Source organism: Sinohyriopsis cumingii, chromosome 9 (genome assembly GCF_028554795.1).
Source record: "Sinohyriopsis cumingii isolate HCF-2022 chromosome 9, ASM2855479v2, whole genome shotgun sequence".
Classification (NCBI taxonomy): Eukaryota; Metazoa; Mollusca; class Bivalvia; order Unionida; family Unionidae; genus Sinohyriopsis; species Sinohyriopsis cumingii.
Genome location: NC_142969.1, coordinates 57,679,616 through 57,695,308, shown reverse-complemented (window position 1 = coordinate 57,695,308; position 15,693 = coordinate 57,679,616). Strand labels below are relative to the sequence as shown.

General features: G+C 36.9%; 1 protein-coding gene across 1 annotated transcript in view; it reads right to left on the bottom strand.

Moving 5' to 3' along the window:
- Positions 1 to 5,727: 5,727 nt before the first annotated feature.
- LOC149791881 (uncharacterized) overlaps positions 5,728 to 15,693 on the bottom strand; it is a 69,487-nt gene continuing 59,521 nt past the window's right edge. Inside the window, exons 37-38 of the mRNA XM_089969490.1 lie at positions 15,176 to 15,280; positions 5,728 to 7,965 (exon numbers count right to left, since the gene is read on the bottom strand). Coding sequence (XP_089825616.1) covers positions 7,736 to 7,965; positions 15,176 to 15,280 — 335 coding nt within the window. The 3' untranslated portion in view covers positions 5,728 to 7,735. The remainder of the gene's footprint in view (positions 7,966 to 15,175; positions 15,281 to 15,693) is intronic.

Genomic DNA, 15,693 nt, shown 5'->3' with positions numbered 1-15,693 from the left:
ACCTTTCCGAAGCTTTCTATCCGTAGAATGTACTAAGGGTTTTCCCGCCAGTTCATGAGTGGCTTCCTCGGAGTCTGTTGCTCTTGACCAGTACTTTTTTTTTGGGGGGGGGGGGGCATCTCCAAGAAAAAAGTTTGTTATGTGTTCCTGTCTCCCCCGAAGGTGTGTATGTTTGTATTATTTATAGTATACTTTTGATCAAAAATGTTATTGAATTTTTGATGGGTATTTAATCCTTAGTGTTATCTAAAGGGTTGTTCATCCGACACTGGGTTGTATCCCCGATGTCGAAATTCCTTCCCTTATGTGTTTGGTGATCTTTGCCAGAGATCATTAAGTCTCGTGTATGCTATATGTATATGATACGTGTATGTGTGCTATATGTTTATATGTTGGGACGACCTTTATTGTCGAATTTCCCCAGATGTCCTCTCTTGCATTAATAGGATATTTATTTCATTAAATATTTAGACTGAGTTTTCGAAATTTGGTAGAGAAAACGGTGTGATATTTGTTTTTATAAAAGAAACTTATTGTTTTGAGTGAGTGGTCTTATGTGTCGTTTTCTCTCTACTTTTATCGAATGAGAGGCTTGTCCGATAAAGGTTCCGCATTTTCCTTTATTTTCTGAATGTGTCGCCTTTAGAGGAGTGTAGCTCTCTTCTTTACTGAATGTGTAATTGAAAGTTCCAAAAGTTATAACTTGTATTTATGTTAGTTAAGTTAGTATTGTTAGACTTGTTCTTCTTTAAATGTTACTATTTCACCATGTTTCTGTTATGTTTGTCCATATCCTCTGAATGGGCTTTTCTGTCACTACTTCGCAGGCCTGTTCACTTCGAGTAGCGCCTTGTGAATTAGCCCTGCGACGTCTATGCAACATACTTCTCCCACGTAGAGGTTCCCTCATTCAACACTTCACCTAGCTTCTCTTGTGGCACGAAGACTTGCTTGAAGTGTTCGTTGCCTTTCCTGGCGTGGCGATACAAGAACCCCTTCTTGTATGCGAACTTCACCGCGCCATTCGGAGTTTCTTTCTACGTTCATTCTGCAGCGTATTTGTGCAACTGCGCCAGAGTTGCGTCTTCCTGCTGCAGCTTCCTCAATACTGACCGGTGTTGACGTAACTTCTATCGGCATCACTTTCGTCTGCGAACTCTTGGACCTGGTTTCCACAGCACTCACCGGCATCGTAGTGCAGGTTTCGGGGTTCGGATGTGGCAACACATAACGACATCCCAGTATGACGTAATGTGATAATCCAGTCAAGCACGCAGCTTCAATTTTCCCCTTCAAGGACGGTGAATCGAGGTCAATGACAGCCACTGGCAATGAGTCACGCACGCTGTTCGCGTACTGTATGTACTTCAATTACCTTCCCTGTGTAATCCTCAGGCTTCACGTATATTTTGTCGACAAGGGCTGGAACACTACGCCCAGTGTCATACAAGATGGTGGCACCTTCTCCGTTGACAGTAGCAGACGCAAGGTTTGCTGGTTTACAGCTTGCCTCCGGCTCGCACTCCTTCCTAGCGACGGCATTCACCTAAGTCTGCCTGCCCTTGTGACAGTCCCTGGCAAAATGCCCCGGGCACTTGCAGTTGTAACACGTCGGCGGCCCTCGCCGACCTGCAAGGCCCGTTCTCGTGGGTGAGGCCTGCAAACGTGACAGAGGCCTTACCTTATTTATAAACTTAGAATGATTTGAAAGAGAACTTGTTTAAAATTTGATGGAATTTCAATTGAAATGACCCACATCCTGGGCATTTCATTGTCTATAGTCAAGTGAATTAGTCTTCATATGATGAGGGAAACAATTATTCATTCCTATTTTAAGTTTTGTCTCTGAAATATTATACTCTTTTGGCCAGATACAATTTGAGAGGACTCGTTTATTATAATTATTCATTGTAACTACAAAGTGCTCACTGACATTTTGGACTAAAATACTACTTTGGGATTACCTTGTATTCATTCCAAGACATTCATGATTATTTAGTTGATTATGTCAAGACTATTTATTTATTAGCACAGTCAAGACTATTGGTACATCAGCACATTCAATATTTGAATTTTTCGGAAGATTCTAAACGTTTGGTCTTGTAATAGAACATTTAGGCACTCGGCTTTGTATGCCTATCCAAAATTTGGCATGCTATCATATTTTTAAGGAATGCCAGACCATTTTCCCACGTTACTGCTCGATATGGCTATGATAGTGCCCGCTTAATATGCAAGTGTGTGGGGGGTTGGGGTGGGGGGTGCGTGTGTGATTTGGATTTTTAAAGTAGCTTTAACAATTTTTCAGTCATATCGCTACGATGTCTGCAGTGAGGCAGTTTATAGTGATGTCTAGCACTGGGGCATCATGCCGCAGACATGTAGCATCATGTCCGATTCTGTCACATTATCTTGATACTAGGCTGGCCAGTGCTAACACTAACTCTTAATGCTTATTGCCATACGAGGCAGTTGTTAGTATCATTTTTGTAAGTCTTAAGTTTGACTCGAGCGGGGTTCAAACCCGCGACCTCCCGAATCCAAGGCGAACGCTCCAACCACTGGGTTTCAAAGTGATTGAAAAATGTACACAAATCTTAGCTGTTTATGCTACAAAATCTCTACTTATCTATGTGATTTAAATTAATCTTCAACCCCTTTCGTTATGATCCTGCTCGATTGTTCCTTATATATCACCAACGGAGACTGACAGACCAGACACAAAATCAAACAGTATTTCACTCAGTTATTTACTTTTTCAAGCAGTATCAACTCATATCCTTGGCACACATTTGATGTCAATAACCACAGCTCACAACCAACAAGTCTAAAACAGTGCCTTACATGGACAATATATCAGACGTTCATAGGGATGGGTTTTGCCTTGGTTTTCTTGCATCAAGACATCCAGAATATCCCTGAATCACATTGTAATCTAAAGTATTGTCAGCTCCGACCCACATTGATTTATTGGTATGCAACTTTGCAGACACACATTCAATAACTGTTTTTTATGGGAAACATATGATTAACGTTCTGAGTAATATTATCAAAATTCCTGATACACTAGTCCGGTTTACTTACTGAGTTGGTGGTGTCAGATCCTAAGAATTTTAGATTTGAAAACAACAAGAGTGAAGGTGAACGTAAATATTATTGCTAATTTCCATGCATGATCTTATTATCTATATCAATTCCAAAATTATAGTTCTTTTTCATATTTTTTTGCTAGTGAGAGGCAATGAAATACCGCAATTTAACGTGTGATGTCCCTAATTTTCTTATATTTCTAGAAACCTTTGTACAACTCAAAACGTATGTCTGTTGCCTAGAATGTCATATATACATACTGCTGAAGAAAGGGAAGTAACTCTCACAAGCATAAAAACACAACAATTTATTTTTCTTGGCCATAGTTTTATATTGTAATTTATTCACTCTGCAAAAGAATTTCAAATTGACTCAGTGACATAATTTTGCTGTACCATAAAATTATTGCATTTCTGTCTCAATAGTAAGGGCTCAATAGTGCTGTATTTTGAGGAGGCAAACATATTTTTTTAATAGAATGAGTGTTTTCAGGAGCTGATGGCCATAATATTGCTTCTTTTAGAAATGAATGCTTTTCCAAGTTACAGATAGTTACACTTTTTAAAAGTGTTTTCATGAGTCGCTCGTCCTTTTTATTAAAAATAGTCTTATAGGGATATCCTAAAATCATTTATAAACACTAATTATTATAGTAATAATGTTTCAATAGCATGATAGTCTGGAGGTATACTGAGTAAATAGGCAACATGGGAGCTTGATAATTTGAATTAATCAGTGCATCATTTTTATTGCATCTGTTGTGTTTCCGTGACAGCAGCTCACACCAAAATATTAACACACGTGTTCCTCGGCTCTTATTATGTCCCTGCTTATAGCATTATCATCACTAAGATGAACCAAAGTCTTAAAAGTTTAGAAGGTATTGCCCATTTCAATGCATATACTAATAAATTATACTGCAAAGATATTCATCATGTCATATGCAACTGACCCTTACGTCATGTAAAAAAGTAAATTCATTGTGGCATGCATTTCAAGTGGTGTTCAAAGCAAATTAAATGTTTTTTCCTCTAAATCATATAATAAAACAATTATATACCTTTTCTTTCCACGAATATGTAGTCTTTTTAACCATTAAACCTCACTTGGTCTGATTAGCTGTAGTCGAGGTGCCATTTAACTGGACTTTTATGAGACTATTTACTGTGTCTCTACAGCAGTGTCTGTTAATTCCACCATCGGCATTCATTATAAAGGCAGTATTGTATATGGCAGAAACAATAGCATTCCAGTTGCTGATTATTTTTTAGGAGAATGTTGCAACCTTTTAGTTGACAGACCAACATTTGTGTTCATTCACCTATATGTTATCAAAAACCAGGCTTCTGCTGGGAGTAGATGCAAGATCCATACTGCATATTTACAGCAATGTACAGGAGACTACGTGGCAATAAATAGCTGGATGATGTCTCTTTGCAGCAAAGACTCGGTATGTTCATGTAGGACATCATGATGAATTGTACGGTATTCTACATTTTTAATTTAATTAGGTGAATGTCAAGTGAATTGCTATTAGTTTGGCATTTGTTGAATTTCTATGCAGGGTATCTTGGCAATACTACTAGATACATAACTTGTACTGTACATTTTAGTGATAGCTGCCAACGTTTTTCCAATGCTCGGTCGGCTAACAACTGGAAATATGGTGGCAATATTGTTGATAGTAATATTAAAATACAGAGCTTCTTCCCACCGTTCAAATAATTATCAATCAGTAAACTTCACGAGAATTTCATCAGCTCATTGAGACCAATCAGATTTACAGAAAGCACCATGTTGACGTGTTGATATAACGTCTTATGAACTATAAACATTGTATCACAAAGTGCATAAAATATGTGGTACGATGTCATATTAACCTCAATATACTTTATTAACTGTATAATATTAAAATAGTCATGTGATTTGCAAGAAGACAGTATATAAAAGAAAAGGATGTCCGATCGGGTTTTGATTCTACTAATATTGTTGTCTGAAGTGTCACTCTTTCCTTGCATTCAGTAGTGAATCCAGTTTTTCCTTTTCTGAATTGAACCTTAAAATCCTATAATTGTATCATTTAAATTTAGAATTTCGTTTCATCTTGCGTTGCGATATTAAACCCTGTTTATACCTACTATGACAAGAAAATTCCAAACACGTATTTATATAAATTATTATTATAAATAATGCCACTAGTGATCTTATTTCCCAGTTTTAAAGAAAATTGCATCCAAGAAAAGCTATTGTACCTTAAAAATTGCCAAGAGGAAAACAACATATTATTGCCGGAAACGATAATGAAATAGTTGTCGCAACTTGCAGATGTCTACTTATTCGTAAGCACTTTAGTACAACTTGATAATCTCTCTACAGTTTTTAGATGACACTATCTGCTATTGGTCAGTATATGTTAGATGCTAGAATATAATGGAAAGAAGAAGAAGAAAAAATCCTCTTCATATTCGCTCAACACTGAAAGATCCCACGAAATGATGCGAATAGAAGGACGAAAGATCCCATTACATGATGCGAATAGAAGGACTATCTCCGATCTTGAAATTGTTGACAGTAATCTTGGTATAAATTAAATAGGTGTTCATGCTTCTAATTGAAAATGAAAAACATGATAATGTAGAAGATAAAGTAGAAGTTTATTTCTAATAATGGACCCACAATTCGCAAAGATAACAACAAATACAACGAAAGCCGAAGAAAGCAATAAAATACAAGATCTAATAGGAGACAACATGTGGTATGGGGAAGATGTACCCACCCAAAAACACATCATGCAATGATATTCACACACATACAAGATAAGAAGTTTATTCCGTAACAGAGATTTAAGGTAAGTAAATACAGTTATTCCACATATTGTTTCAGAGAAACTTAAACTTCTCCAATGTAAACCCTATCCTATATGACTCCTGCTTGAAAACGAGACAAACTCAAAACTGAAAGAAAATTGGACAATTTAACAAAAAAAGTAGTGGATTTGTAAACATAGGTGAGAATAAATGAACGACATGTTAAACTGATGTTTGGGTCCATGGGGAAACAAGAGAACAACCCAATTTAATGCTTCTAGTTGTAGATATCAAAGAAATGATGTATGAAGGTAGTAACATAGCACAATAATGGCTATATGGTGCCAACTAAAGGTAGAGAAGGGATGATGATCATGTACAAGTTTCATTCGATTAAGAGATTTGTTGTAATCGTAAATAATAATAATAATAATAATAATAATAATGTGGACTTAAATCAGGACTTAATCATTAGAAGAACCCAGTGCATTACAATATTAATTACCCCATAATAACATATCTAGAGACAAGATTAAAAAAACAACCACCGTAAAAATAAAAACCAAAAACAGGCTGAACATAATTAAGGTAAGGAAACATTCTAAAATCATATCACAGTTCCTGATGTCAAAATATGTGCATTTTTATAGCACTCTCAATTCAGATAAGGGTGTCATTATGTCTAAGGTTAATAGGCAATTTGTTCCACTGTTAACTGGACCCTAGTATGCGAATTAACTTTTTCTGTAGGTTTTGATAACTGCAATAACAAAAACTACTAGTGTCAGAAGAGGAGCGTAAGTATCAAGAGAGGGTAAACACGTGGATAACGTTAGATAGTCATTTTGGACTGGATGCAGTCAACGAAATGCAGCATAGAGAGCTTCTAGAGCAAACGGATAGCCAGTGAAATGTACAGAACAGAGCAAGGGGAGGAGGTCGGTGTGCTCCCTTCTCGGAAATCTAAGGAGATATGAGTAGTTGTGTTTTGAACTTTCCGAAATGATATTTGTAGGTACTGAGACGAACCAGACAAAAGATAACTACCATAGCCTAGTCTACAAAGCACTAAGGAGTACAAAGTTGTTTTAGTGGTATCAACTGAAGAAAATAACGAATGAAGCTGATGCTACTCAGTTCCAAATACGCAACCTCGCGTATGTTCATGACATGTTGGTATATTGAGATAGTACTGTTGTGACTGATACCTAGGTTTTGTACTGATTGTGTGAATTTAATTGTTGGTATTTGTTATACTTAATGTTTGAGGTAATGGATGGGAATGAGAAAATCTTTGTGGAGTGATCAAATTGGCTTCAGTTTTATCATCATTCTCTGCCATTTCTTACAAGTCATCCATGAAGTTACATTGAAATGCACCTTTTCTTGAATGGTAGCAACAACTTCAGCTGGGTGGCTAGATTTGTATATTTAGGTGGCAACAGCATACAGTTGGCTAGACAATCAATGACAATTGAGAGCAGCTGTGTGTACAGAGTAAAGAGAATGGGTTCAAGAACATAGCCATGTGGAACACTACAACACAGATGAACTGGGGAGTCCTGTACGGAACCTCTTGTTTCAAACAAATTTTGTAATAGTACAATGAAATCAAATATATGCGTCTGAAGGCTAAACTCAGCCTGCAAATATAACTTATATCTAGATGCATACAAAAAGTTTTAAAAATAAGAAAATAAAACACTAGGGTTGAATACACCGTGAAGCATTTAAGTTATATTTAACTAAACTACTTTTGATGACGTGATTCATGCAGCTGCTGGTGAAGTCTTCTTAGTTAAGATTCAATCTATTGCATCTCTTTTAAGATATTTCTGTCACTGGTCATACCCTACCCTGGTAGAGTCCATTTCTACTGACACACAATACTGGTCCTCATTGCCCGGATCAGTCGCTTGAATATAACGTCCTTGGAGGAAAACCAGAAAGGCTTTACGTTTGCCATGCACAATGACATAGACACACACCCCTAGAATGACAATTACTCCAAGAATTCCAACACTTATACCAACTATTTGTCCTGGTCCCAAAGTCATTCCCGTGTCTTCTGAAATTATTGAAAAATATATGATTAACTCACAAACATGGAAATTAAACAATTCTGTCATGCACATATTACTCCAACAATGTTAAATTTATGACATTCTTCCATGGTAAGCAAATTATCATCTAAAAGTACAAATTTTCGATTTGTTTTAGGAAAGCAGTTCTTTTTAGTAAAATATATTTTTAGGCAACAAAGGTAACTGACCACATAGGCGCTGGCAAATAAATAGAGTGATCTTCTCTTGATACAAGAGTGGTGCCGCATCTCATGAATGCTTCAGTTGGTGCTATAGTGGAATGCATGTGCTCTTAGAAGGATGTAACAGCATGGAGATTACAAGGGTGCATCCAAGTTATGATCCGGTAAGTATTATGAAGAAACTTCTTTTCACTAGAGAGGTAGGATTAGATGGTGTTTCCTTCAATGTACTAACTGAACTCGTCTCAGGTACCATTTCAGAGCTCTCGCTCTCAACACTGAGACGAAAGGTTCATGGTAGAAAGAGGTTTCACTAACTAAGACTGTTTACCCATGAGTGGGAGCCGTTTTTGGCAATGAAAGCAGGGAAACTCAACGTATTTTCAGTCAAACAACAAGGCATGCATTTCTTTGTTTATGTCTGCCATTGCTTGAGCGAGTAGGAAGCGGGTATTATACGGAAGGGAAAGAAATGAAGCTTTATAGAGTGGCTCCAGTGGTGGCTTATTCAGCTAAATTAAAACTCATGACAGATTCCACTTAGGGCATAGCACCAAAACCTTTGGAAGTGTTAAATCAAACACTGACAGATGATTGGATAAGAGGCCCAATATCCTCTCTTTCATGTCATGCAGAGTGTCAGAGATCAATGAATTATAGCCTTTTATTATACCTGCAGCTGTTTCTCATTACAGAAATGAAGTAGGATGCTTGCTATTAGAGCTATCAATAATTTCAGCAGTGAAATAGTTTTACGCTCACACCATTGGGAGAAAACTCTCTACTTTCTTTAGTATGGTTTCAAAAAGGGAGGTGTTCTCATGATTCTCTCCACTATTTGTTGAGGAACTGTTTGATCTTGAGGGCTTGTTAAATTTAATCCAGATTTGCAGGTTCAACAACTCTGTACTGGGACAAAATGTCCGTCATTGTGGTTGCTTCGGAAAATGAGAAAAGGACTCTGTTTTCCTTTGGATTTCTCCCGCTAGATTTGTTTTGTCATCTTTCTGTGATTTTTCCCACCTGAGTGTAGACATCAGGAGGAGACGACACTCTGTTTCTCTTTCCTTCTATATCATCTTCGGAATTAGAGGTGATGAGGGTAAGCATATACGTCCACGCCATTCTTATCTATGGAAAAAATCATTGACTGCTCAGGCCTTCAGATCTGGACTGGTGAGACCAGCGTGGGGCATTTTACATTCCACCTTGTCACAAAAAGGTCTACCAGTGATAGATCTCAGCATGCACATATGCAAGTGAATAACAACAGAATGAATGTATTAATGGACAGCATTGTCAGCCCTGACACCACCTTAGAAAATCCCAAACAATAAAAGAAAGGTCTGGGGACTTGGTTTGCCCTTAAATTTTTATACTATTTACCACAGTGGACTTCTTGGACAGAATGAGAACACCCTTTCCATTGTAGTTTGTGCCACCAATGAAGCTTCTTTCACGACGGCTTTCATCTTGAAGATATTGAAAAACAAACCATGATCCTAAGTGGGTTACACTCCAATGGCCTCCTGGAAGTATGCAAATGATATGCGCTCTATCCCTCTATGCCTGCATCATACCATCCGTCATTTCCAGAGGCTGTACCAGCAAGGGAACACGTGACATGAACAAATTGAGGTACTCTCATCTTCTGCGATGGAACCAGATGTGCACGGAGATTGGTACTGGTTGGTCCAGGGGGCGAAGTCCCAGCATCCATTGCGACAACAGAACATTTGTAATGGTCTCATAAAATGGCAACAAAAAACAATGAGGTTCGATGCTGTTTTAAGATAACCCAAGAGAAGGAAAATGAATTATTGGACTGCGAGACTGTCCTGTGTAAGAACTGAAGCCATGATTGAACAGATTTTCTTTTGACGTTTTAGAGTGAGACACACTCTGTTTAAATGAGTTTTGAACGCCATATTCATTAGGATAAAATGCCCAGTTGATATGATCTCTGGAGTTTTCTTTCTTGACATTGAATCTAGGGCTGATAGGAGAGTAACAAGGGAGATGATGTCTTGCTGCAAAATATAATTCTTCTGCTGTTCTTGAAGATTACCTCCAAGTTAATTGGATGTTGCTGCTATGAAGATAATCCTGAAATAGGCCATTACAATGTCCATTAGAAGTATTATAACCCAGAAATTGATATCGATTATGAAAGGGAATTCCTTCAACGGGTAACTTTTGTCTTGAAAGAAAACAGCAGAAAGATGATAAATTCTAGACTGGTTGAAAACTAACCTTTGGGACTAGGAGCAGTCATTAATAAAAAGATTGATTTATCATTGTGAATGATCTCTGCTGCTCTTTCTGGAGAAAGGTTGTCAATTTATTACTGCATAGCATCTGACATGAACAGATCTTTGTGGAATTATGTAGATGAAGGCGCCTGTACAATTGAGGAGGTGCAATGAATGTGATAATGAAGCTATCTGAAATCACTAGATGGGTCCATTGACCATTCCGGCAAATGCTTTCTCATTCAACAGAGAAGTATAGGAGACTCACCACCATGAGGATATCTGACAAGGGCGGTATGAAAATGGTGTCATTTGTTGTTACATATAAAGTCTCTATGGCAAAAACAATTGCTTGTCTCTGCCTCTTAAGCACTTTCAATCCTAAGAACTGTGGCACTTTACGTGGTATAGGATTGGAAGGACTGCCTCTCTGTCTGGTGTGTCATAGGGGCATCTTTACTATCCTTTTATTGACTTCCCTGAAAAGTCATCCTCGGTCTTCGAGGCTGTGTGAGAGGGACATTCTCTCTTTGTGGTTGTTTATGTATTTCTTTGACCTAACTACTGAAGAGGAGGTTCAAAGGGAATGGTTGTCATCACAGCTTGTGGTGGTCTTTCACAAAGTTGAAAGTGGCGAGGACAGTACCTCTTTTTGTCTAATGATGGTCTTTCGCTGCTATTTATAGGATTGATCAGGGTGTACTTAGCAGCCCTGTTGAGGATGCGTGCCATCTGAGAATGAGACTCCCGTGTATATGATGTGGGATTCAAGGTGGGAGATGATAAACTGTTTTATGCTTGATGAAAGGTTGCCAACAAGTCCAACATAAAAACAACTGTCTTGTATATCATAACGGGTCTTCTAGTCCAGGCATACGGAGCAGGGTTCTGCCATTACCAAAGTTGCAGTGTCTCTGTCTACTGCTGTGGAACACAAGTGAAACACACAAGTGTGAGTCGTATAGAAGCTCATACAACATTTTTAAAGAAGGCCTCACTTTGAAACATAACTTTCTGTTCAGACTTGAATCCTATATCTGTATAAGCGACCCAAAACGTCAACAATGCTACCAGACTGTGGTTGCAGTTTGAACACCAGTTGTTCTTTTTTACCAATAAGTAAATTGATGCCACAAATTTATACCAGGTTGTTGAGTGAAGATCATGGGTTAAAGCTCCTTAGACAACAAGCAAAAATCTTCTTCAATGATAAACAAGAATGCAGAATCTTCTTTTGTTATCGTGAGATCTGGCAAAAATAATAGAGCTTGCGACCAAAGATCATCCAATATATGCAAATTAGGTGATACCAACACCTATTCTGCAATCTGAGAGATAGCTGGAGAAGAGTGTCTAAAGGGGAGGCCCATAATGCTTGCAGAAGATCCTAATTGGGACACGGTTACTTCTTAAAACGATCACTAAGTAAGTGCTCCCTTTGAGTACCAAACGCATGAGAGAGATGTGAATCCACACACTGTCTGCACTAGGCTGCATTGAGTGACTTGAGGTTCTATTGTTGTTGTTGTTGTTGTGGGGTTTATCGCCATATTTCAGCACACGATAGGCTATGCATGGCGGCCAGTATTAATGGTGGTATTAATGGTGGAGGAAGAACCCGGAAAATCCCCGGGAAGAACCACCGACCCACGAGAAGCTACTGGCGAGCTTTCTCACGTGTCACTATAGTGTGAATGCTGATGCAAGAGAATGCCTTTGTGGTGTAGGAAAGACATTCTCAAAGACGTTTTTTTCTTTTGGCTTAAATTGTAAGATTGACAGTGGTGATAACCTGCTGTGATCTGATAGAAAAATTATATTTATCCTCCATGACATTATACAATTCTTTATGTTGAGACGGGCAATTGGAAATATGATCCAAAGTACTTCGCAACGTTTCCCGCAGGAAGGATCCGTGTGGAAGTATACACAAGTAAAAGTACTGAAGGCTCGCTATTAACACTTCTGAAGTGGATGCTGCAAAAATAAATTCCAATATAATCTGGCTTGTAGGAGAGGCCAAATAGACTGTCTATATAGGTAAAGTCACCGACGCAACGCTTTTTAATAACTATGAAGTGGACACCATGCTTACATATGTATAGAAATCTTCCCATTCCCCATTAAAACATTCAAGCATATATGTCAAAAGGAGAAACATTAACACATTCATAACAAACGTATGGGAGAATAGATCGAAAATTATCTCCTTAATATTTTGGAAGAAAGGTACATACTTCGTCAATTAAGTATGCAAAAGTACGATTGATATCATCAAAAATGAAAAATGATTTTTAAAAACATTCATTCTGGAGACCGGGGCAGCAGAAAGAGATTCGGGTGTTCTTTAAAGGCAATCTGTTCAGAATTTCGAAAGCAAAGTTGTATGAAATAGTTTTTCTGAATTACTTAATTCTTACCATGATCGTTTTGGTTTTGTTTAATTATGCGTCCATAGGTTTCTAAATATCCACAAAACTACTGCATCGTTCCAAGCTGCATTAATCAATATTCAGAAGGCATTCTACATGTATATTGACAAAACTGCATATGTGTTTTTCTTTCAATCAGATGGAGAGAAAGTTTGATACTACGTAGGAATGGCGATGCCTTAAAAAGCAAATTCGTTCCCGTGCTCACAAAAAAATACTCATAAGGTTTTGTACATATCCCTTTTATTTTCACAGGTTATTTTAAAAACTATACAATGTATATATACTACTAAACAGTGGAATTTTTAGTTTCATTAAAGATATTATTAAACCCTCAACATGTATACGTACGTAGCCGGGGATAAGTCTATATATACATATGGATCCGAAAGACAATATCCTATCAGACGAAAGTGATTATCGGAAGCTTGCAAAGAACATCTTATGGAAGAATACAAGTGTTTAGAAGATTTATCTTGATCCCACACATTTCATATCAGCAAATTTCATAAGGATTACCTGTCGAAAAGTTCTTTCCTGGGCAACCACTTGGTCAATTGCATGAGTAAGAACCATTGCTATTAATGTAGTTGAAATCATGATTGCATGGAGAATTCAAACATTCATTAACGTCTGAAATTATGTGGCTTCACAAATGATAAACGTTCAAAGACAGTGACCTGAATATGACACACACACACACACACACACACACACACATTGTTTACATTCTGTGAGATCATACTCATAAAAAATACAAAATTCCATGGAATGAAACATTTCTGTTATTACAAAGTTTTGAAATGCTGCACCGCAATCAATATAATTCAAAATATTTTATCACAATGATTTTTTATGTTTCTTTAAAATGTCAATATATGTGAAGTCTTAGTAAAATGTACATGCATTAAAAATACTGCTATCCTACATTGCTAAATACATACATACCTACCTTGTCAACCTGATCTATCTACCTGCCTATCTACCTACGCACATACATAGAACGGATCCTCTTAACATGCCCTGTTAGAAGTATGACATTATATGAACCTACGAAAAATAAATCCTACGTTGTACTAACAACTCTTTGGAAAATGCAACTTCATTTCATGCTGACAATAAGTTTCTATAAAAATCAGCAGATTACATAAGGTTTGCCTGTCGAACAGTTTTTTCCATGCCAAACGATTGGACAATTGCATGTAAAGAACGGTTGGTTTTATTACAGTTGCCACCATTTGTGCAAGGAGAATTCAAACATTCATTAACGTCTGAAATTGAATGGTTTCGTAAATGTTAAATTTTGCAAAGAGAATAATCTTAATATAACGAAAATATACTGATCTACTCCACGGAACAACTCCATATAAATAATGGATTCCACAATCAAGAAACGAACTGTTGTTATTATGAAATTCTCAATGTGATGTTTTGCAACAAGAGAACGAAAATGCATTTTGTAAGAACGTTTTCCAATCTTTCTCACTGTCGACATCAGTGAATTCTTACTAATATCTATCCTCGCCAACCAATTGGACAATTGCATGTAAAAGAACCGTTGCTATTTATACAGCTGCCACCATTTTTATACGGAGAATTCAAACACTCGTTAGCGTCTGAAAGTATATGGTTTCACAAATATTGAATGTGCAATGAAAGTCACCTGAATAAGACAAATATATATTTGTTAAATACATTACGTAGGATCACATACAAAATTAATTCCATCATCATAATTCAATGTCTTATTCAAAATAATTTGAATGTGCTGAAGAACAATTCAAATTACGAAATAACATTTTTTTCAGAATATTTCTTTAACGTCGATATCTGTGAAGTACTAGTAAAATACGACATACATACATACATACATACATATGATCTGATCGATGAATATATAATAACAGACGTAAGAGATTCTAGAAAGTTTGTAAAGAAAACCTTATGATAAAAGTTGTCCTTTAATCGAAAGAATATATTGATTTCATTCTAAGTTACATCCATGATGTAAATACACTCTTAATATCACTATACCACATTGATGTGCATACACTGTTAATATTTCAATCTCACGTTTCCAAAAACACACATAACATACCTACGTTACCTACTCACCTGCATACCGTCCTCCCATCCTAACTAACTACCTACCGACCTACCTAACTAGCTATCTACCTACTCTCGATAACATACCCTGTTAGAAATATGACATTACAGAAACCTACGAAGGCATATCCTCTGCTGTAATAACAACTCTTTGGAAAATGCAGCTTGATTTCATGCTGACAATAAGTTTTAATAAAAATCAGCGAATTACATAAGAATTACCTGTAGAACAGTTCTTTCCTTGCCAACAATTGCATGTATAAGAACCGTTGCTATTAATGCAGCTGCCACCATTTTTGCAAGGAGAATTCAAACATTCGTTAGCGTCTGAAAGTATATGGTTTCACAAAATGGAATAAAAGATAACTGAACACGACAAATGTATATTTATTGAATACATTACGCAGGACCACATACATAATCAATTCCATCATCATAATTCAGTGTGTTATTGAAAATAATTTGAATGTGCCCAAGAACAATTTAAATTACGAAATAGCATTTTATCAGAATATATCTTGATCTGTCTTCAACAATGTCGATATCTATGAAGGACTAGTAACATAGGACATACATACAATCATACATGCATGAATGCATGAATGCATGCATGCATACATACATACATACATACATGCATGCATTATAATTAAGTGTGTCGCTCATAAGAATTTGAGCGTTCTAAAGAGCAATTTATATTACGAAATAGCATTTTATCAGAATATTTTCTCATCTCTCTT